Raw genomic sequence first — 22,451 nt, 5'->3', positions numbered from 1 at the left:
CGGAACATCCTCAGATGCTGGATCAGTTAGGAGTGGCTTTGAACACTTCTCAAGATGTTGAGGACAAGATGTTCCTGTCCCAGGACAGTCAGGAAGAGGTCAAGGATCAGGCTCTCCAAGTGCTTCTTTTGGAGTGCAGATACCTCACGCCGTTGTCAGCGTTCCTGGGAACACTCACGTCTTGCCAGGAACCTCCTTTTCATGCCAGTTCTCTCCAAAGGCTCCTCCTTCCCTTTGAGCTGGACACAACATCAGCAACAGGAAGGCCCGTTCCCTTTCTCTCATCACCCCAGTCAGGGACAGCTTGTGTCGGTTCCTTGCCTGTCGTGACCCCAGAGTCCAGCAGCGCTCAAGACAAAGAGTCAGAGAGGCTGCAGAGTCATCTGGCTAAACATTAGGATGAACCTTCTGCTGGCAAGAGCTGCTTGAAAGGCAGTGGACTCTCCTTCCTTGGAGGTTTCTAAGCAGAGGTTGGATGGCCACCTGTCATGGAAGCTTCAGTGGAGATTCCTGCATTGCCAGGCGTTGGACTAGATGGCCCTTGGTGACCCCTTCCAATGCTACACTTGTATGATTCTAAGAAGTGAGATGGGATTCCTGACTCTGAGTCTGATGCTTGTGACCAGGGGTCCCCACTAAATCAAGCGCTGATGGGAATCACATGGAACAAATTCAACGGACCAACATGGGTGTCTTCTATCTCCTGATGAATAAATAAAATAAATAATTTTTTATTTTTACCCCACCCTTCCTGGTTCAGAAAACCGGGCTCAGGGCGGCTAACAACAAATTTAAAACACTTAACTGATGTAACAAAAACAGCATAAAATACAGTATAAAACGTGAATAACAATAAATTCAGAATTTAAAAATAAATTTAGGGGGGAAATCCATCCAATAAACATTAGATGATCACCAGGGCTAGCTGGCTAAATTAGTCCTATTTGGGCCAGCGAGGAGACCAGGGGAGAATTAGCTGTGGGGTGTCAGAGCAGGTAATCTTCATCAAGGGGGAGAGGGAGGGAAGAGAAGGGAAATAAAAGATCAGGCTGAATTCAAATTGAAGGCCAGGCGGAATAGCTCTGTCTTACAGGTCCTGCGGAAGGAGGTTAAATCCTGCAGGGCCCTGGTCTCATGGGACAGAGCATTCCACCTGGTCGGAGCCATCACTGAGAAGGCCCTGGCCCTGGGGGAGGATAGTCTGACTTCCTTAGGACCCGGGACCTCTAAACTATGGTTATTCATGGACATTAAGGTCTTCTGCGGGACAGACCAGGAGAGGCTGTCCTGATGCAACAGCACAGGGAGTGCACCAGATTGGAGGCTAGCGGGTGCAGAAGGTCGGGCACATGGCCTTTAAGAGGCTCCGTTCCTTCAAAAGTGGGGCATGTCATGAGGAAAGTGCCTTGAGAAAAGCTACCGCACCCTTTCATAATACTAGAAAAGGATTCCAGGCCTGGTGGGCCATTGGCCTTGTCCAGGAGGCTCTGTTCTTAGGGAGCCTTAGAGAGAGGGACTGGAAGCAGAGGCTGAAAAGGCCACTTCCAATCCTTCTCAGAGCAGGTTGCTGATCAGGAGCTCTCCATGGTGCTGCCTTGCCCTGTGGGCTACAAGCCAGGCCAGAGATGGGCATAACCAGTGCCTGGCAGGCTGGCTCAGATGATGCCTTGGGTTGCCTCCCATGATTGAGGAAGGTCTGTTGTGTTGAGGGGCTCACTCTGAAGAACGTGTTGGTGCGAGGGTTCTTGGATGGCCAGCAAGAGCACAGCAACATGGCTCAGGAAGTAGAGAAGAAAATGACCAGGTCAAAGGCAGAGTTGGGAAATAAGGAAGAAAGAGGGTGAGATGACAGAGGCAGCCCTGAGATACTCCAGACCTGGACCTTTTGGGCTTCAAAGGCCAGCACTTCAAACAAACAAACAAACAAACAAACAAACAAACAAACAAACAAAAACAAACGCATCCAGGTTTTGTGATGTCATGTGGATGAAGGACTTCACTTCTGGGGCAAATTATGGTCTCTCCTGGACCAGATCGGTTCCATCTGGTGGATGGGAAGAGAGTCATTCGAGCTGAGCTCTGCCTAAGCACTTCTCCACACGAAATGCCATATCCCGGCACATGGAAGCCCCCAACGTGGCCTTTATTACGTGGAAATTGCTTATGACTTCATCCCTGTCCATTGGTGGGGAAACAAACAATCCCTGCTCCCCTCCTTCAGCAGCCCTTTCATCAGGCAGCCAGAAAGGTGTGTGTGTGTGTGTGTGTGTGTGTGTGCAGCTGACACCCTTTTCCTTAGAAGGGGAGGGGTCCCCTCTCGCATTCCTCTGGGGTTCTGCCCAGTATTATAGCTGAGAAGATGGTGATTGACTGGGGTCTGGCAAGCCTCTTGGGACTCCACTGTGGCTTCCTTTGAAGTGGCATCTCCCCCCTCTCCCCAGTCTCCGTTAAGAGTACCATAACCTACGAGGCTTAAATGGAGGCTGATCAGATCCTTCTGCGGAAAGTTGCAACCCAGTTCTCTTTCCAACAGGCAGTTCTGACGCATCTCCTTTGAACTTCAGAAGATTCAGGAGATGAGAAAGGAAGGACTTAGAATTGTAGGGTTGGGAGGGGCCCCAAGGGTCCTCTAGTCCAACCCCCTGCAATGCAGGATCACAGCTGAAGAATCCCTGTTGGTCTGGCCACCTCTGCTTTGAAACCTCCAACGAAGGAGAGCCCGCCACCTTGTGAAGGAGACTGTTCCGCTGCCAGGTGGCTCTCGTCTTCAGAAAGGGCTTCTTAAAATTTAGTTGCCATTTCCTTTCCGGCAATTGGAATCCTCAGTGTGTGGTGCAACCATGAGATTTGCTTCCAGGAGAGTCTGTGATGGTCACCAACTTGGTTGGCTTTCAAAGATGATCACGTTAATGGAGGATGAGGCTATGCTGTTGCAATGGGACCCTGTTGGTGGGCTTCCATGGGCAGCTGGTTGGCCACTGGGAGAACAGAAGGCTGGGCCAGGTGGACTTCAATCTGAGGCTGTTCTTGTGTTGCTCACTTTGTCTCAGGGCAGAGGTTTAGACAGACCTCAGGTGGTGTTTTGGGTTGCTTTCAGCCATACGGCTCTATGTTAGGCTTATAGGTGCTGCAGCGTTCTGTCTTGGGCCTGTTGTCATTCAACGTCTTTATAAACGACTTGGGTGAAGGAATTGAGGGGATGCTCATCAAATTGGCAGATGACACCAAACTGGGAAGGGTAGCTGATGGCACAGAAGACAGAATTGGGATTCAAAATGACCTTAACAGATTGGAGAACTGGGCACAAGATAATAAAATGAATTTCAACAGGGACAAATGTTAGGTTGTAAACATAGGCAGGAAGAACCTAGAGGCAGGTAGGGAAGCCAGGAACAGGGTCCACCAGGACACACCTGGGCAGGATGGGGCTCCCCACAGAAGCTGGCACCTGAGTATTGCACCTGATTTGCATCCTCTCAAAATTGTGCCCCCAGGGTCATGGCCCTCCCATGCTATGCTCCTGGGTGGGAGGGCTCTGGTGCCCTACCAGAGCCTTTGTGTCTTGTTCCCAAAGCCTGGCACTTCACTTACTTGGCTTTGGGAAGGTGACTCACGGGTTGGGGGCATCAAATACTGGCCTCTCACAGGGCACCATATTACTCAGGTCTGCCCCTGCATCATCATCATCATAAAATAATAATAATAATAAATTTTATTTATATCCCGCCCTCCCCAGCCGAAGCCGGGCTCAGAGCGGCTAACAACAATAAAAGTAACACAGCATTTTAAAATCAAATTAATGGCAACCATTGGGCTAGAGTTCTGTGAGGATTACCAAAGGAGAGGGTCAGACTGTGCCTTGGCCAAAGGCCTGGTGGAACAGCTCTGTCTTGCAGGCCCTGTGGAAAGATGTCAAGTCTTACAGGGCCCTAGTCTCTTGTGACAGAGCATTCCACCAGATCGGGGCCACAGCCGAAAAGGCCCTGGCTCTGGTTGAGGCCAGCCTAACCTCCCTGTGGCCTGGGACCTCCAAGATGTTTTTGTTTGAAGACCGTAAGGTCCTCCGTGGGACATACCAGGAGAGGCGGTCCCATAGGTACGAGGGTCCTAGGCCGTATAGGGCTTTAAAGGTTAAAACCTTTAAAGCCCTATATATAGCTTTGGCACAGATTTGGCATTTCTGTGTCTGTCGTCAGGGTGGCATTCCGCCTCCAGGATGTTTGCTGCTGCTCCTGCCATTGCTCCACCCAGCCGCCTCTCCTTAAGCCTGCTCCCAATTAAATTTATTTGGAGCTGTCGGAGGGGCTCTCTGCCTGCTTGCTGCCAAAGGCCCTGGCCTTCTGCTGCTGCTTAAATTGCCAAAGATTTATCCCGCTTAGATGTGGCGCAGAGTCAGGGGCAAACAGGGACTTGGGTTTGCCACACCCTGTCGCCACCGGCACCGCAAGATACATGTGCAGCCCCCTCTCCCCACCAGGCGATCGTTTGCCAGGAGACGGAGAGGGAAGATGGGATGGGAGAGAGTTCAGAGCTTAGGTAGGAGAGGCGCTGAGAGTTTCCTTGCAAATAAAATGAGAAGCTCGTGTCAGGGATTCCAGAGTTGAGATGCAACTGGGAGCACCAAACCTCCGGAGAGCGGGGCTCTCTGGCACCTACAAGAAACTGCCCTGGTGATGGGCACTGGGATGGTGTGTGGGTCTGGAGGAAATTTTTCCCTTCTGCCCATCTCTCTCTCAAATCATCTCATGGGCTTCTGAGTTTTTTGGGGTTCTGGGTAAGGCGGTAAGATCATATCCTCCAACATTTCTCCAATGAAAATAGGAGCGCCCAGGGCTTTTTTTCAGCTGGAACTCAGTTCCAGCACCTCTCAGGAGGACGTCAGTACCAATATCAGAGAACAAAGGAGGTGTTCATGGTGAGTTCTGGCACCTCTTTTTCTAGAAAAATAGCACTGTGGATAGCCTATTCCATAACAACAAACAACAACAACAGCAACATCCTTATTATTTATACCACATCCATCTGATTGGGTTGCCCCAGGCACTCTGGGCTGCTCCCAACATACAGAAAAACATAATAAAACATTTTAAAAACTTTCCTATACAAGACCCTCTTCAGATGGGTCTTGGGCCAGATAACTCAGCTCCCTCCAACATTTCTCTGGTGAAAACAGGGACGTCCTGAGGAAAAGCGGGACATTCCAGGATGAAATCAGAAACTGGTCCAGCTTCTGAAAATCCAGGACTGTCCCTGGAAAATAGAGACATTTGGGGGTTCTGTAAGATGCACCTTTGTATTTAGGCACTTTTGTACTTAAGCGAATTGGTTGTTTGTGCTTTCGACTCTTTTATATGAAAGTCGCCTTGAGATGGTGGTTTAGAAAGCGATTCATAATTCGGTGTTAATAATGATCATTTCATATTTCTGCAAGGCAATTGTCAAATCATTGGGGACTGTTGCCCCCCTTTGCTCGACTGCTCTGATATTGCAAACCCCTCCTATAGCGTAACATGGTTATGGTTGAGATTTGCAATGTGACTATCATAATCTCCGTGTGCTATCAATGTATGCAGCCCTTTGTCGAGTAAGGGAAGAGTCTGAATTTTAACAGTGAAGAGAGACAACAGGAGGAAAGCCAGGGATGGAAGATCACCCAGTCTCACCATTTTCATAGGGCTTGCTCAGGAGCACTTCCCAGTGGGCTGTGTCCTTGATCTTGCAGCAATTCTGTGAGATAGGCCACAGACATACCCATTTTACAGATTGAGGAACTGAGGCTGAGAGGTGGAGTTCGGATTTTAATCCCAGTCTGCTTTTGCCTGATTAACTCTGGAAGCTTGTTGTGCTCTTTGCATTGATTAACCTTGGTTATCCACATCTCTGCAACATGAAAGTTATTGCTTACCTAAAGTTTCCATGGGTTGTGTGTATTTGAGCATCATTAGATGCAATGAGGATGCAATGAGATGCAATTTCCTATGACTATGAAATTCGGGGTGTATGGTAGCCCTGAACTAGAGAATGTGGGAAGAGGAACTAAGATATTGGCTATTTCTTTGCTTCTGTTCCCACCTTGTTCCCACATTCTCTAGTTCACGGCTGCCATACACCCTGAATTTCCCAGTCATAGCTGGTATTTGGCCCTTGTAAGCAGGCGTTCAGGCTGTTGTTCTCCTTATTTAGGATCTTGTGCTTCTGATGCCCAAAATGATCCCCCCCCCCAAAACCTAGCTTATAATGAATAAACAAAGGGGTGGGGAGCATTGAAACACACTGTGGCATAGAGTGCTAGACTAGAACCTGGGAGACCACGGTTTGGATACCCGTTGGGTACAGTCACTGTCTCTCAGCCTGACCTACCTCCCAGGGTTGTTGTGGAGATTAAATGAGAGGGAGAATAATGTATGCTGCCTTGCACTACTTGGAGAAAAAGGTGGGATATAAATGCAAACAAACAAACAAACAAACAAACAAACAAACAAACAGAAAACAGCACTTTGAAAGCAACACCATGAAATGCTTTAAAGGTATAAAATCTGCAGGCCCAAATGAAAACAGAGACCTCCGAGGCCCTCTTGCCTCCTTGCCTTTTTGGATGTTCAAATTAGTTCTCCCACCACCCACTGGCCTGGTTCGCAAGACAGAGCCAGAGTATCTCAGGACTATGTGAAGGCGCTGCCTCCCATAGAAGATCCTGGCCCCCTTTGCTCCCCCCCCCCAACTTTTTAGCTCAGGGCAAGACAATGGCTAAGCCAAGGCTCAATATCCAAAGTTCAGGGTAGATACAAGAAAGTGCTCCTTCCTGCAGTCTGCAGTTAATCTATGGAACTCACTTCCCCAGGAAGCGCCAACCTTGATGACTTTAACAGAGGACGGGGCAAATTCATGGAGGAGGAGAGGGCTATTGATGGCTCTGCTCTGGCTCTATGGTTTCTGCATCCCAGTTTCTGGGTGGGTGTTGGGATGGGGAGAGTTGCTGCTCTTGTGCCCGAGTCCTTCACTAGATTGGCCATTGGCCTGATCCAGCATGCTCTCCGTATGTCATCATGATCCCTGGCACGGTTCTTCAGGCTTCAGTTCCCTAACCATGTGCTGTAGCCCAACAGCCAGGGGTCTTGGCTAAGCAGGAGTGTTAGTGGTGAAGCCCAGGAGGATCCAAGCAGGTGCCATCATCTCCTCCACAGCCAGGCATTCCTGAGAAACCATGGCTTGGCGAAACAGTATGTGCAAAGGCAGCTGCTGTATCCACAAAACCAGTCAGCATGGATTTTTTTTCTCACACCTTGCTTGTCTTTGAGTTAAGGAGATCCAGTTATTTGGACTCGAGGTCTTTCCCATGTGCTCGTTTGGATAAGGGAGGTTGTATTTCTATGCCTTGTTTGTGTTTTTACAAAAGCCAACCCTTGCTCCTGCCATTGTGTGTTGGATTTGTGCTTGTCTAACTCCGCCACTAATCAAAGCTTTTAATTTGTAGCCTGAGGACGGCATGACCAGCTCAGCTTTCATTAACACGCAAACTTCCCGGGCCGACCTCCATGTATGTATGGCTTCATTTCTCACCTAATTACTGGGTTCGGCGGCTTTATGCTTTATTTTGCAAACCCGGGGTTTTCTTTTCTTTCTCTTTTAATAGCGTGTGGTAGGTGGTGGAAACAGCCACAAATTGGAGGCTGGGAGTGTCGGATTGACGTTTTCTCAGGTTACACAGAAAGATGAGAAAACCCCAGCCTTCTATTTATGCCTGCAAAATTTGTCCTGATATTAAAGGAAAAATAGAAAATTGGAACCGCAAAATTGGGTTATTTGGTTGAGGCAAAGCCCAGGATTCCTTGCTGGGTGGAAGTTATTGGGTCATGAAGTTGGAATAGCTGGATGCCTTGACGTGGCCTCAGGGACTCCCTTTCCTTCCACACATCTCTCAAGTGATTTGGGGGGATTTGAGGATTGGTGGGTGCTGAAAACTTGGGAGTGCATGAAGAACATAGAAATTGTTCCTGTGTAGACCCCAGACGCTGTATCTGCAAGGCCTGGAGGTCGAGAGTCTGAAAAACCCACCATCTGGGAGGCTTCACTCAAGAGTGCGGAGGGACCATAAAACAAGAATCAGTTTAGGAGGACCCTAACTGAATGCTAGGGGATGCGGGTGGTGCTGTGAGTTAAACCACAGAGCCTAGGACTTGCTGATCAGAAGTTCGGCAGTTCGAATCCCCGCCACAAGGTGAGCTCCCGTTGCTCGGTCCCTGCTCCTGCCAACCTAGCAGTTCAAAAACACGTCATGTACAAGTAGTAGGGACTGCTCTGGTGGGAAGGTAAACAGCGTTTCCATGTGCTGCTCTGGTTCGCCAGAAGCAGCTTAATCCTGCTGGCCACATGACCTGGAAGCTGTACACTGGCTCCCTCGGCCAATAAAGTGAGATGAGTGCCACAACCCCAGAGTCAGCCACGACTGGACCTAATGGTCAGGCGTCCCTTTACCTTTACCTTTAGGCAAACTAAGGCCCGGGGGCCGGATGTGGCCCAATCGCTTTCTAAATCCAGCCCGCGGACGGTCCAGGAATCAGCATGTTTTTACATGAGTAGAATGTGTGCTTTTATTTAAAATGCATCTCTGGGTTATTTGTGGGGCATAGGAATTAGTTCTCTCCCCCCCCCTGCAAAATATAGTCCGGCCCCCCACAAGGTCTGAGGGGCAGTGGACCGGCCCCCTGCTGAAAAAGTTTGCTGACCCCTGGTTTAGGGTTTGGGGGAACGTTGATGTCTCAGACCTGGAGAGGGGCCTGATTCAGCTTCTGCCATTACCAGAGGGACTAATCCTGAGGAACCCAGTGCAGGGTCAGGTGGGGAGAGCTCCTGTTGCTCCCAGCTCCTGCCTGTGGACTTTCCCCTGGCTGCCCTCTGGGAGAACAGGATACTGGGATAGCTTGGCAGCTGCCCTGATATAGCAGCCAGGCTATAATGATGCCCGGTTCAGCCTAATCTCAGTTCAGCAGCTACCATTACAAAAAAAAATTGTGCAGCCTTATCTCCCCTGTTTCATTTGCTTAGCAAACAAATGTAAAAGCAACACTGTGTACTTGAGATATGACGGATGTCAGGGTTTCTGGGAGAGAGGAGGAGATGACAGAGGAGACGGAGAGCGAGTGGGAGGAGGGGCAGAAGGATGAGGAAGAAGATGACGGAATTCTGAGGGAATCCACGAGTCTGAGCAGCGAGTCAGAGGATTCTCAAAAGGGGGTTACCTTAATCAAGCAAAGGGGAGGAGAAGGGAGAAGCGGAGAGGAGCCCAGTGGAAGACAGAGGAAGCAAGAGACGTCTCAGCCGGAACGGAGTAAAGGGGGTGGAGTCGTCAGCCTCTCGGAGGGAGCAGGATTAGGAGAGAACAGAGAGAGGGGGTTGGAGCAGGGTGTTCAGCCGGAAAGGGTGGAGAGCAGAGCAGGGGGTGGTGTAGCGGTCGAAAGAAAGGTCAGCAGCAACGTACGCGCGCCAAGTTCAAACGTAGAGGCGCGCGGAAATGGAGAGAGCTCAGGGGAGGAGCCCGGCCCTAAAGCCAGAAAGAGGGGGGAAGAGGCGGCAGAGGATTCAGCCTCAGGCGAGTCACGGAGAGAGGGAACCCAGGGGGGCAGGAAGACCCTGCGGAAAAGAAAGGAGAGGAAGAGGTGGTCTAGAGCCAGGCTATTAAGTTGGTGCGGAAGAGGGGAGGAGTCAGAGGGGACTTCAGCGGTCTAACGTGGCAGACGTACGGCCACAATGCTGAACTGTATGAGAAGCAGAAATCTTCAATAAACTTTTCCTGTAAATAAGCTGCAACGGAGTGAGGTCTCTTGTGAGCTGGGACCAGTCCTGGGTGGCCGTGACAGTAAGTCCCCTCACTGAAAGCAAAAAATTTTTTTTTTGCGAAGCTCACGAACGGGAGCAGCCATGAGCGCTGAGGAGCAGCTGGTTGCATTGCGGAATCAGGTTACCGCTCTCACATCGGCAGTCATTGCTTCGCAGAAGAAGAATGACGACTTGGAGAAGACGTGCCAGGATTTGCAGGCAAGGTGGGAGCGCGCGGACAAGGCGGGGGCCCCAGGATCCAGAGCGGAGGGCATTGCGCTTGGACGAAGGGGGGGTGCCCTAGTTCCGCATTTTAATGGCAACTTGCAAGACTATCCCAATTTCAGAGCGGACGTTGTATATGCACTGCACTTACTCCGTCACGATTTTAAAGATGAGGAGGAGAGAGTGGGGTTCATTGTTTCGCACCTGCATGGGGAGGCCAGGGCTTGGCTACGCAATTTGTGGCGCGAAGATGGACCGGCCCGTCGCGATTCAACTGCGTTCATCAAAGCGATGGATTCTTGTTTTCAATCCTCTGTGGATGTGGACATTGCGCGCCGTCAAATGCACGGGCTGAGGCAGGGGAAAGCGACTGTGCGCCAATACCACTCTAAATTTTTTGCATTGCTCACCGCCTTAGATTGGCCAAAGGACAGTAAACCGGTCAGAGATCTTTTTTGGGAGGGATTGAGCCCCCCCATCAAGGATGAGATCGCTAGGGGGGACAGACCCCAGACCCTAGAAGACGTGGTGCAACGGGCTTTAGCTCTTGGAATTCGACATGAGGCGCGTCCGTGGCACGAGGAGGACGAGCCCCAAGCGCGTGCGCAAGCAAGGACTCTCCCTTTTGTGCACAGGGACTTCAGCCGTGCGCACCCCTCGCCAATGGGGAAGGACAGAGAGGAGCCAATGGAGATTGGTGGTGCTAGGGCTCAGAAGCCATCCCAGAGCCCTGTCCCTGGTGCAGCCAAAGCGAAGCCTCCTAGAGGAACCAGGAAGTGTTACATCTGTGACAGTGCGCACCACATGGCGAAAGAGTGCCCCCAGAGGCTCCAGAAGCACACTGCAGCGCTGGCAACTGTAACAGCAGAGGTGCAACCAGGGGAGCAGCTTCAGGGAAACGACAGTGCCTGGCTGGAAGCAGAGCTACTGGGGCTCAGCCAGGCGGATCTGTAGACAAGCCCCCAGCATCACTGCAGAGCGTGGACCCTTTGCCTCCCAAACCGGCAGTTCTGCTCACAGCAACACTCCAGTTGCCTGATGGGAGACTCCTCGAGGTTCCAATAACGATCGATTCGGGAAGCAACGCCGACTTCATGGGACTGCAGTTCGTTAAGCAGCACAACATGGCGCTCCTGCCTGCAACGACGCCTCTGAACGTGGTCACGGTGGACGGCAGGAAGTTGCTGGGGGGGCAAGTGGTGCAGCAAACCCCTCCCATGATGATGCAGATTGGCAACCATCGAGAGCTTATTAGTTTCAATGTCACCCACTTATCGGACACACCCATCGTGTTAGGCATGAGTTGGCTGGAGAGGCACAGTCCCGCGGTTGCGTGGTACCAGAGGCAGATCAACTTTTGTTCATCGTATTGTGCTCAGCATTGCTTTCAGACCGATCAGGGAGGAGAAGCTGAGCAGCCATTGCATCTGGGTATGGTGCAAACAGTGCCTCACAAGTACCAGGAATTCTTGGAGGTTTTCTGTGAGAAGGAAGCTGACAAGTTGCCGCCTCATAGACCTTACGACTGCGCGATTGATTTAGTGCCAGGGGCGCAATTACCTGCTGCCAAGCTGTACTCCATGTCGGAGGACGAAATGCAAGAGCTTCGGGAGTTCATAGACCATAACCTCAAGCGAGGTTTCATCCAGGAATCTAAAGCAGCGGGAGGCAGCCCTGTTTTCTTTGTGAAGAAGAAGGACACGCCCCAAAAAAGGCTTATAGTGGATTACAGGTTCATCAACAGCTTGACTAAGCCCAAAGCTTTCCCCATGCCCAAGATTGACGACCTTTTAGCGACCGTCAGGAGGGGCAAGATTTTCACCAAGCTGGACCTACGTGGAGCTTACAATCTCATCCGCATCCGGAAAGGGGATGAGTGGAAGACCGCCATGTTCACCCCTCTGGGCACATACGAATACAGAGTCATGCCTTTCGGCCTCCAAAATGGCAGCCACGTTTTTCAAGCATTTATGCACCACGTGCTAGCAGGTCTCCTCTACAAGAAGTGTGTCTGCTTTCTCGACGATATCCTGATTTTCTCGGAATCGCCGGAGGATCACGATAAGGACGTGAGGGAGGTCCTGCAGAGGCTGAAGGAACACAGGCTGTACGCCAAGTTGGAAAAGTGCCAGTTTGATGTCAGAGAGGTTGATTTCCTTGGCTACAAGTTGTCCGACGAGGGACTGGCCATGGACAGGGCTAAGGTTCAAGCGCTGTTGGACTGGAAAAGCCCTCGAAATCGGAAAGAGGTCCAGAGGTTCATCGGCTTTGCCAATTTTTACCGCAAGTTTATTAAAGGTTTTGCGAACGCGACGGCGGCGATCACTGACACCCTCAGTTCCAAGAAGAAGAAGTTCGTCTGGACCGAACAAGCGGAGCGGTCCTTCCGGACGCTTAAAGGTCTTTTCGCCTCCGAAGAGCAGCTGCTCCACGTGAATCCCGGCAGACCCATGCGGGTAGAGACCGATGCGTCAGATAGAGCGGTTGGGGCCGTTCTTTTGCAAGAGGATTCACAAGGCAACTGGCGACCGGGTGCGTTCTACTCCCGGAAGCTCAGCAAGGCGGAGCGCAATTATACCATATGGGACAGGGAGTTGTTGGCCATTCATGCAGCTTTCAAAGCGTGGCGACACTTCTTGATAGGAGCCAAGCACACGGTGCAGGTCCGCACGGATCACAAGAACTTAGAGTATTGGCGGACGGCTAAGTTGCAGACCCAGCGACACATGCGCTGGGCGGAGTTCTTTGCGGATTTCGACTTCAAAATAGAATACATCCCAGGAGACTCCAATGTTATTGCAGACGCGCTGTCCCGAAAGCCGCAATACTTGGAGGAAGCAGCTCCAATCGCAGCAAAGCACATTTTCGCACCGCAGGCGTGGACGTGCGCTACCATCGCAGTCGACCTGGACGCGGTGCGACGCGCGTTGCAAAGGGATCAGTTTGCACAGTCCAAGATGGAGGAGCTACGCGGAGGGTCGCGAGACAACGATGAGTTTCAATTACAAGATGGACTTTTGACTCGTAAGGGTGCCCTTTACGTGCCCACCGACGATCTTCGAGCCAAGGTTCTGCAACAGTTGCATGACGCCCCTAGTGCAGGCCATTTCGGCAAAGAGAAGACGATGGAGTTGGTGGCTAGAGACTTTTGGTGGCCCCAGATGAGAGGAGAGGTGGCGGACTACGTCGCCAGGTGTGATATCTGCCAGAGGTCCAAACCGGTGCACCAGAAGCAGGCGGGATTGCTAGAACCGCTGGAGACACCGCAGCAACCATGGGAGAGGGTAGCGTTGGACTTTGTTACAGACCTGCCCAGCTCCAGAGGTAAGACGGCGGTGTTAGTGGTGGTGGACTTGTTCACCAAGATGGCGCACTTCATCCCTTGTGCCAAGGTGGCGACGGCAGAACAGACCGCAAAGCTCTTCATCGATCACGTCTTCAGAGTGCATGGACTTCCGCAGTCCGTCTTGTCCGACAGGGGGCGCCAGTTTGTTTCCACTTTCTGGCGAAAGCTTCTGGGCATCTTGCACGTCAAAATCAACCTGACATCGGCGAGGCATCCACAAACCAACGGTCAAGCGGAGAGGGTCAACGCGATCATGCAGCAGTACCTGCGGTGCTACGCCAACCAGCGACCTGCGGCGTGGGTGGACTATCTGCCGATGGCTGAATTCGCCTACAACAACACGAAACACGCTTCCACCGGGGTGACGCCTTTCTTCGCGAACAATGGCCGTCATCCCAGAACCTTCCCGAGATTTGCGGCACCAGGAGGGGGGGGGCCTCAAGATGCCGACCAGTTTGCAGCGGAGTTGCAAGAGGTGCACGAGGAGCTGCGGAGACATTTGGAGCTGGCAAAACAGGCGTATAAGGTGCAGGCCGATAAGCACAGGAGGGCGGGAGAGGACATCCAGGTTGGGGACTGGGTGTGGTTAGCAGCCCACGCGATGCCGGCCAGGTCATTGGCCAAGAAGAAGTTAGGACACAGGCAGCTAGGGCCATATCAAGTTGAGGCTAAGATCAATCCGGTGGCTTTTCGTCTAGCCCTTCCGGAAGGTTCCAGGGTGCACCCGGTCTTTCATAGGTCGGTGCTCACTCCCTACAAAACCCCACACAGGTTTCAAGAGTCAGGAGCACCCCCAGAGCCACGTAGGAGGGCGCCTGAGAGGGGGGAATCGCCAAGACCAGGACCTCTTAACGAGGTCACAGAGATACTGGACTCGAGATGGGGGGAGGAGGGAGTTGAATATTTTCTCGCCAGGGAGGGCACACCAGCCGCTGCTAATAGTTGGGTGCCAGGCTACGAGTTAGACGAACCCCTTTTGAAAGAAGAGTTCCATGCACTTTTCCCACATAGACCCATGCCAGCTGAGTACTTTGATGACTGGCTTTTCACACCCACATTGTCAGATAGCACGTTCAGGGGTTTCTCTTCCCCCGAGGAAAGAACACCAGAATCAAGCCCGCCCAGGGGATCGTGCTCGGGGGTAGACACGGAAACCCCTTATTGGTGGGAGGAGCAGCCAGAGGAGGAATGGCGTAAGAGGTGGCTGATAGGTCCTTGGCGGGCAGCACCGGAGGAAGTAGCGATGGAAGCAGAGACTGAGAAGCATTTGGGGGAAGAACCCGACTTCGAATACGCTTACACAGAACTGCCAGCAGAGAACATTGACGTAGACGACCTGTATCCTGAGCCTACCCCCGAAGAGCCGCAGTTTCCACAACCGGTCCCCGGCGAGCGGGAGGGGGGAAGGGGGGGCTTCGAGGGGGGGATGGATGTCAGGGTTTCTGGGAGAGAGGAGGAGATGACAGAGGAGACGGAGAGCGAGTGGGAGGAGGGGCAGAAGGATGAGGAAGAAGATGACGGAATTCTGAGGGAATCCACGAGTCTGAGCAGCGAGTCAGAGGATTCTCAAAAGGGGGTTACCTTAATCAAGCAAAGGGGAGGAGAAGGGAGAAGCGGAGAGGAGCCCAGTGGAAGACAGAGGAAGCAAGAGACGTCTCAGCCGGAACGGAGTAAAGGGGGTGGAGTCGTCAGCCTCTCGGAGGGAGCAGGATTAGGAGAGAACAGAGAGAGGGGGTTGGAGCAGGGTGTTCAGCCGGAAAGGGTGGAGAGCAGAGCAGGGGGTGGTGTAGCGGTCGAAAGAAAGGTCAGCAGCAACGTACGCGCGCCAAGTTCAAACGTAGAGGCGCGCGGAAATGGAGAGAGCTCAGGGGAGGAGCCCGGCCCTAAAGCCAGAAAGAGGGGGGAAGAGGCGGCAGAGGATTCAGCCTCAGGCGAGTCACGGAGAGAGGGAACCCAGGGGGGCAGGAAGACCCTGCGGAAAAGAAAGGAGAGGAAGAGGTGGTCTAGAGCCAGGCTATTAAGTTGGTGCGGAAGAGGGGAGGAGTCAGAGGGGACTTCAGCGGTCTAACGTGGCAGACGTACGGCCACAATGCTGAACTGTATGAGAAGCAGAAATCTTCAATAAACTTTTCCTGTAAATAAGCTGCAACGGAGTGAGGTCTCTTGTGAGCTGGGACCAGTCCTGGGTGGCCGTGACAACATGGCATTTGGTTTCACTGCTCACCTCCCCGTTTGCAAATTAACTTGTACAGCACATGCCGGGAAGTCGCAGAGATGATCCCTGAGAAAGCTGGGTCACTGCACATCAGTGCAACACACACACACACACACACACACACACACACACACACACACACTGCCAAGGATGGATGGGAGGCTTATGCCTGCAGTGAGCCGGATGGATCCCTTTACACCCACGTAGCTGCATTTCTCAGATGGGACCATTCACACAAAGCAAGCCATTCTGCCATCGGAATTTGCAGGGTTTCCAGCACACATCTGGGGGACTTGAGGAAATGGCTAAACTTAAGAAATTCCAGAAATGGGTACACAAGATGAGCCTGCTGGATCAGACCAATGGCCCCTGCAGTCCAGCATCCTGTTCTCAAAGTGGTTAATAATAATAATAATAATAATAATAATAATAATAATAATAATAATAATAACAATTTATTATTTATACCCTGCCCATCTGACTGGGTTCCCTCAGCCACCCTGTGTAGCTTCCAACTGAATATTAAAAACAATACAGCATCAGGCATTAAAAACGTCCCTAAACAGGGCCGCCTTCAGTTGTCTTTTAAAAGTAAAATAGTTGTTTATTGCCTTGACATCTGGTGGGAGGGTGTTCCACAGGGCAGGTGCCACTACCGAGAAGGCCCTCTGCCTGGTTCCCTGTAACCTTACTTCTTGCAATGAGGGAACCGCCTGAAGGCCCTCAGCACTGGACATCAGTGTCCGGGCAGAACAATGGGGATGGAGACGCTCCTTCAGGTCTATTGGGCCTTTGAGGCCGTTTAGGGCTTTCAAGGTCAGCACCAACACTTTTAATTATGCTCGGAAACATACTGGGAGCCTATGTAGGTCTTTCAGGACCGGTGTTATGTGGTCCCGGCGGCCGCTCCCAGTCACCAGTCTAGCTGCCGCATTCTGGATTAGTTGTAGTTTCCGAGTCACCTTCAAAGGTAGCCCCAGGTAGAGCGCATGGCAGTAGTCCAAGCGAGAGATAACTAGAGCATGCACCACTCTGGCGAGACAGTCTGCAGGCAGGGAGGGTCTCATCCTGCGTACCAGATGGAGCTGGGAGACAGCTGCCCTGGACACAGAATTGATCTGTGCCTCCATGGACAGCTGTGAGTCCAAAATGACTCCCAGGCTGCACACCTGGTCCTTCAGGGACACAGTTACCCCATTCAGGACCAGGGAGTCCCCCACACCCACCCGCCTCCTGTCCCCCTAAAACATTCTGTCTTGTCAGGATTCAACCTCTACCACACGCTCCAAAGGGAAATCTGCAAGCAGGATTCGAACCCAAGAGCAACTCTCCTCTCCTTTCCAGCAACTGACATTCAGAAGCATTGCTGCCTCCAATTGATAGCCCTCTCTGATCCTCTTTTAAAGCGGACCAGACCATGTTGGTGACTGCCACTGCCCCTTGTGGGAGGCAGTTCCACAGTCTGCGCTGCGTGAAGAAGTTCTTTTCTCTGTCCCGAATATCCCAGCATCCGGATGCTATGTGCCACGAGTGCATTGTACGTAGATGGAGAAAGCGCAATGTTAAATAGGATCGCCAACATTGGCACATGAAGAAGATGCAGCCTTCCGTCCCGTCAGCGAAGAGAGCTGCTGCTTTGGAGAGCTGTTGTGTTGCCTCCTTGCAGCCAGCCAGGCCTTCTGCTGCCTCTAATACAAATAAGCCATTAAGCGACAAGTTAGCACGCGAAACACGAGCCAGAAAACATGCGAGCCGAAATCTGTAAACTATTTGGGGTAATTGGTTATTTGCTGCGCTTGCGAGTCTCAAATCGTGGCGCATATTTTATGGCCTATCTGGTTACCCTTCCCTGGAATCGCCACTGGGATCGGATATCTCCAGCTGAACCCGACAGTTGATACCCAGCCCCGAGACTCTCGGAAGGGGTGCCTGCCAGCTGGGCATTCCTGTGGTCACCTCCCATGAACGCAGCCATGCCGGGGCCTCCCCACACCCAGTTCAGGATTGGGTTGCCAGGCCCAGGCTCTAGGGGGACTGGCTGGCTCCTGACCCTTGCAGGGAACAGCTTGCCCAGGCCACACAGAAGCCCGAGACCCGAGACCCGCCAGGAACCTCCGACTTCCTAGGGGAAGGTCTCCTGCACAGAACCCACCGAAATGGACAGAGTGGACAGAGGTTTCTCAAATGATGCACAGCAGGAGAAAAGGGGCTAGAGAGAAGTTGCTTTCCCTCTCTCCCAAATGCTAGAACTCGTGGACGTGCAACGCAGCTCAACGTCGGAAGTCTCAGGACAGGGAAAAGAAAGGACTTCTTCATGCAGCATGTCGTTAAACCATGGAACTCCCTGCCACAGGAGGCAGTGGATGGCTTTTGAAATATACTCAGAGTCGAAAGTGGATTTCATGCTCTTTATTCAGCTCATAGTGGTGAGGAGGAATGGAAGTTCCCCCAGAATGTCTGCTTTATATACATTATTTACACAATGGGCCCCACGTGATTGGCTAATTCCGGGAGTTATCTGTAGGCCAATCAGGTTGCGGATTCACTTGCACCTGGAGCTGGATTGGGTGGCTCCTGTGGACCAATCAGAGTGCTGCATTCTGGACCCTATTGTTCTAGGACCAATCAGACTGCTGCCTTTTGGATCCTATTCATCTCAGTACATAACAGCTTTAAAACAGGATTAGACCAATTCATGGAGGAGAACAGCTCTCAATGGCTACTAGCCATGAGGACCACAGTTGGAGGCTTCCAAACCACATTTTATTAATTATTACAACATAACATTTTATCATTAGTCCTTTAGTCGTGTCCGCCTCTTCGTGACCCCCTGGACCAGAGCACGCCAGGCCCTCCTGTCTTCCACTGCCTCCCACAGTTTGGTCAAACTCATGCTGGTACCTTCGAGAACACTGTCCCACCATCTCTTCCTCTGTCATCCCCTTCTCCTTGTGCCCTCCATCTTCCCCAACATCAGGGTCTTTTCCAGGCAGTCTTCTCTTCTCATGAGGTGGCCAAAGTCTTGGAGCCTCAGCTTCAGGATCTGTCCTTCCAGTGAGCACTCAGGGCTGATTTTCTTCAGAATGGAGAGGTTTGATCTTCTTGCAGTCCATGGGACTCTCAGGAGTCTCCTCCAGCACAAGAATTCAAAAGCATCCATTCTTAGGCGGTCAGCCTTCTTGATGGTCCAGCTCTCACTTCCATACATCACTACTGGGAAAACCATAGCTTTAACTATACAGACCTTTGTCGGCAAGTTGATGTCTCTGCTTTTTAAGATGCTGTCTAGGTTTGTCATTGCTTTTCAATGGAACATATCATCCTTAATTCCCCCCCTCCCCCAAAAGGAACCCATCCTCCACTCCACCCCCTAGACTTCCCTCAGCGCCTCTCGCTGGTTTTTCCATACTTATAATTCTCTGCCTATTATAAAATTGTAAAAATCCTTAATCTAACTATTATGTGTTATTAATAATGAATTTGTGAATGTTTATTCAAAACCTGTCAAGGAGTCCAATTCAGTTTGTTGGTTCTTTAAATACTTTGTAAAAGGCTCCCATTCTTCTTTGAAGTCACAGTTGTCCTAGTCCTGCAGTTTCTGTGTCAATTTTGCCAGCTCTGCATAGTCCATCAGTTTCCCTTGCCACAGTTCTTTAGTCGGGGTTTCTTCATTCTTCCATCCTTGTGCTATTAAGACTCTGGCCGCCGTTGTCGCATACATAAAGATATTCTTAAATTTCCTTGGCAGGTCTTTCCCTACAATCCCTAACAAAAATGCTTCAGGTTTTTCAACCAATGTTAATTGGAACATTTTCTTCAGCTCATTACATATCATTTCCCAAAATTTTCGAATCTTACTGCAATCCCACGACATATGGTAAATAGTCCCTTCTGGGTGCCATGCGATGCCAATCCAGGGCCTTCTGTGTCCCTCGCAAGACACTTAAGCCAGCTCCCTTCTTAGCCTTTCTTGCCAGGCATGGCTTTCCTGTTTCGACTAATAATAATAATAATAATAAATTTTTATTTATATCCCGCCCTCCCCAGCCGAAGCTGGGCTCAGGGCGGCTAACGACAATAAAATAATACAACATTCTAAATGAGCAGCCAGTGTCCTTTCCAGTTAACATTCCAGCTGTGTCTCCTGGTGTTTTGCTTAAAAAGAAAAAAATACACGCATCCAAAACACCCCCCTAAAAAACACAAAAAACATGTTATTCTCCGTAACCTCAGCCCCAACATCAGCAGAAACCTCTAACTCCTTTCTTTGTCTTGGGGCTGCGGAGGAGACCAGAGGTAAAATCGTCAGATTACTGAAAGTGCTTTCTTTGTAACACGGCACCTGTGGAATGTCATAATAAAGGCATTTTGGTTAGAATGCAGCTTCCCCCTCCCTTTTTCTTTTTTAAAGGCAGTGCAAAAGGATGGCCGAAAAGGGAGATTTATGCAATATTCCTACGAGGGGAGTAAGTGTAGGGTGTGTGTGAGAAAGTGTTGGGTCCCAGCGCAATGCCTTTTTGAGACAGGGACTCTCAAGATGCCTGCCTGCCTGGCTCCCAGTCAAACTCCATAAACCCCGATTATCCCAGCTTCTCCGTGAGGTTAGTGTGATGGAATTTTGCGGAATTCCAAAATGAGATATTTATTTGCTTAAGGATGTTTCACGAATTACCAATTGCTCCTTCATCTTGGCTCCAGTTGACCTTGAGAATTGTAGCCGTTACCAAAAAAAATAACATTTCTTTACAACCCCCTCCCCCCAGTTCAATCGAAGCCTTCTGTTTGCCTTCTACTGAGCCAGGCCAATGGCTTCCTCTTTACCTACTTAACTAGGTAAGTTGAAAGGTTCAGGGCAGATACAAAGAAAGGACTCATTCGAGCAGCACAGTGTTAAACTATGGAACTCCTTGCCACAGGAGACCGGGATAGCCGTCAACTTAGATGCCTTGAAAAGTGGATTGGGGAAATAAATGAAGGAGGCTAATAGCCAGAGTGGCTTTGAGTTCGAGGCAGCAATAAATAAAATAATAATAATAATAATAATAATAATAATAATAATAATAATAATAATTTATTATTTGTACCCCGCTCATCTGTCTGGGTTTCCCTAGCCACTCTGGGCGGCTTCCAACAAAGATTAACAATACATCAAACTGAATACCCGTTGCTGGAACTGCAGGAGGGGAGATCTGCTCTTGTGCTTGTGAATTTTCCATTGGGGCATCTAGCTAGCCATCGTGAGAACAGGACGCTGGACTAGATGGGCCATTGGTCTGATCCAGCGGGCTTTTCTTAAGGGATTGAACCCATGGCATTCTGGAAGCAGAGCTGAGCTGCGTCTCCAGCTTTTCAAAAGCCACTGAAATCCCCCGCTGGTTTTTCCAATAAGAGAGTTGTGTTTTGCCACGATGACTTGCACCGTGCATTCTTGAGCCCTATTGATGGAGACCCATCCTTTGCATGCATCCCCACGCAAACCGAGAGCCGCTCAGGTGGTGCCGATCGCTGTCGGGATTTCTTGATATGAAATGTTACTTCTCCTCTCCTAGGAAGAAGAGTTCATCGATTGGTGGAGCAAGTTCTACGCTTCCACAGGCGAACGGGAAAAATGCGGCTCATACCTGGAAAAGGGTTTTGACACACTAAAGGTAACTGGCTGGAGGGAAACCTCTTGTTCTTTATTAGTACAGCTCCAGAGCTCGATTCCTCAGCAAATAGCATCTGATAATACTATGCAAAGAAAAGGATTTTTCTTGTAGAGACACTGATGCAATTCCAGTTATTTAAGCAATGCAGGTAAATTGGTTCCTGGGTGGCAAGGAAGCATCAAAACCAAATTGTAAAAGCAGAGTAACAGCAAAGTGTGCTCTTGTTATATATTTAGGTAACACGATTTGTATGCTGCTTACTTCAGTTAACAAAGAGCAATCACTAATGAAAAAAGAGTTCCTTCCTCTTGTTTATGGCATTAGATGGTGGGCAGCAGCCATCTAAGTCAATAACAGATCAGTGGTGTCCAAACTTTTTTCAGATAGGGCCAGATTTGATTAAGTGAGGGAGACCTTCCTTGGGAGGGGAAAGATGGCGGTCGTTGCTTAGGAGGTGAAATTGCAGCACCTGGGACTCGAGCTGGAGGGGGTGGTGAGGTTAGACTGAAAGTTAGCCAGGGAGGTGTCTGGGACAGTGGCCACTCTGAGCTTCATCAGCTCCTCGGAAGCAACAGAAGTCTAGTGTCCAGACCAAGGGAAGTCATAGGATCACTCTGTTCTGGTCAGAACCAGTCTGGAATCCTGTATCCAGTTCTAGGCCTCCCAGTTTAAGAAGGATATGGTCAAGCTGGAAGGTGTGCAGAGGAGGGAGACCAAGATGATCAAGGCTCTGGAAACCAAGCCTGATGAGGAATGGTTGAAGGAGCTGGATATGTTTAGCCTGGAAAAGGGGAGACTGAGAGGAGATATGAGGGCCATCTTCAAATATCTGAAGGACCCAAACTGCTCTGGAGGGCAGGACCCAATCTGATAGCCCCATGATGAGAAAGAACCATAGAACCATAGAATTATTGAGTTGAAAGGGACCTGGAGGATCATCTAGTCCAGGCATAGGCAAAACCTGGCCCTCCAGATATTTTGGGACTACAACTCCCATCATCCCTAGCTAGCAGGACCAGGGAATTGTAGTCCCAAAACATCTGGAGGACCAAGTTTTCCTATGCCTGATCTAGTCCAACCCACCTGTAGTGAGGTAGGAGGTTTCTGACTAGACATTAGGGATAACTTTCAGATGATAAGAGCCATTCAACAGTGGAATGGACTACTTTGGAGGTTTCTCAAGAGAGCTTGGAGGCCATCT

The 22,451-nt window shown here is 50.6% G+C and overlaps 1 protein-coding gene across 8 annotated transcripts in view; it reads left to right on the top strand.

The window, feature by feature from the left end:
• The window catches only part of DYSF (dysferlin), a 188,901-nt gene that overhangs the window by 131,379 nt on the left and 35,071 nt on the right, over window positions 1–22,451 (top strand). For 5 of the 8 annotated variants that reach the window (XM_081924737.1, XM_081924735.1, XM_081924736.1 and 2 more), the window contains 2 exons: window positions 7,475–7,537; window positions 21,152–21,250. In XM_081924737.1, the coding sequence (XP_081780863.1) occupies window positions 7,475–7,537; window positions 21,152–21,250 (162 nt within the window). The remainder of the gene's footprint in view (window positions 1–7,474; window positions 7,538–21,151; window positions 21,251–22,451) is intronic. The other 3 variants (XM_081924740.1, XM_081924741.1, XM_081924738.1) reach the window with 1 other exon arrangement.

Source organism: Podarcis melisellensis, assembly GCF_964234715.1.
Source record: "Podarcis melisellensis genome assembly, chromosome: 9".
NCBI classification, from domain to species: domain Eukaryota; kingdom Metazoa; phylum Chordata; class Lepidosauria; order Squamata; family Lacertidae; genus Podarcis; species Podarcis melisellensis.
This window is presented reverse-complemented; position numbering and strand designations above follow the sequence as displayed.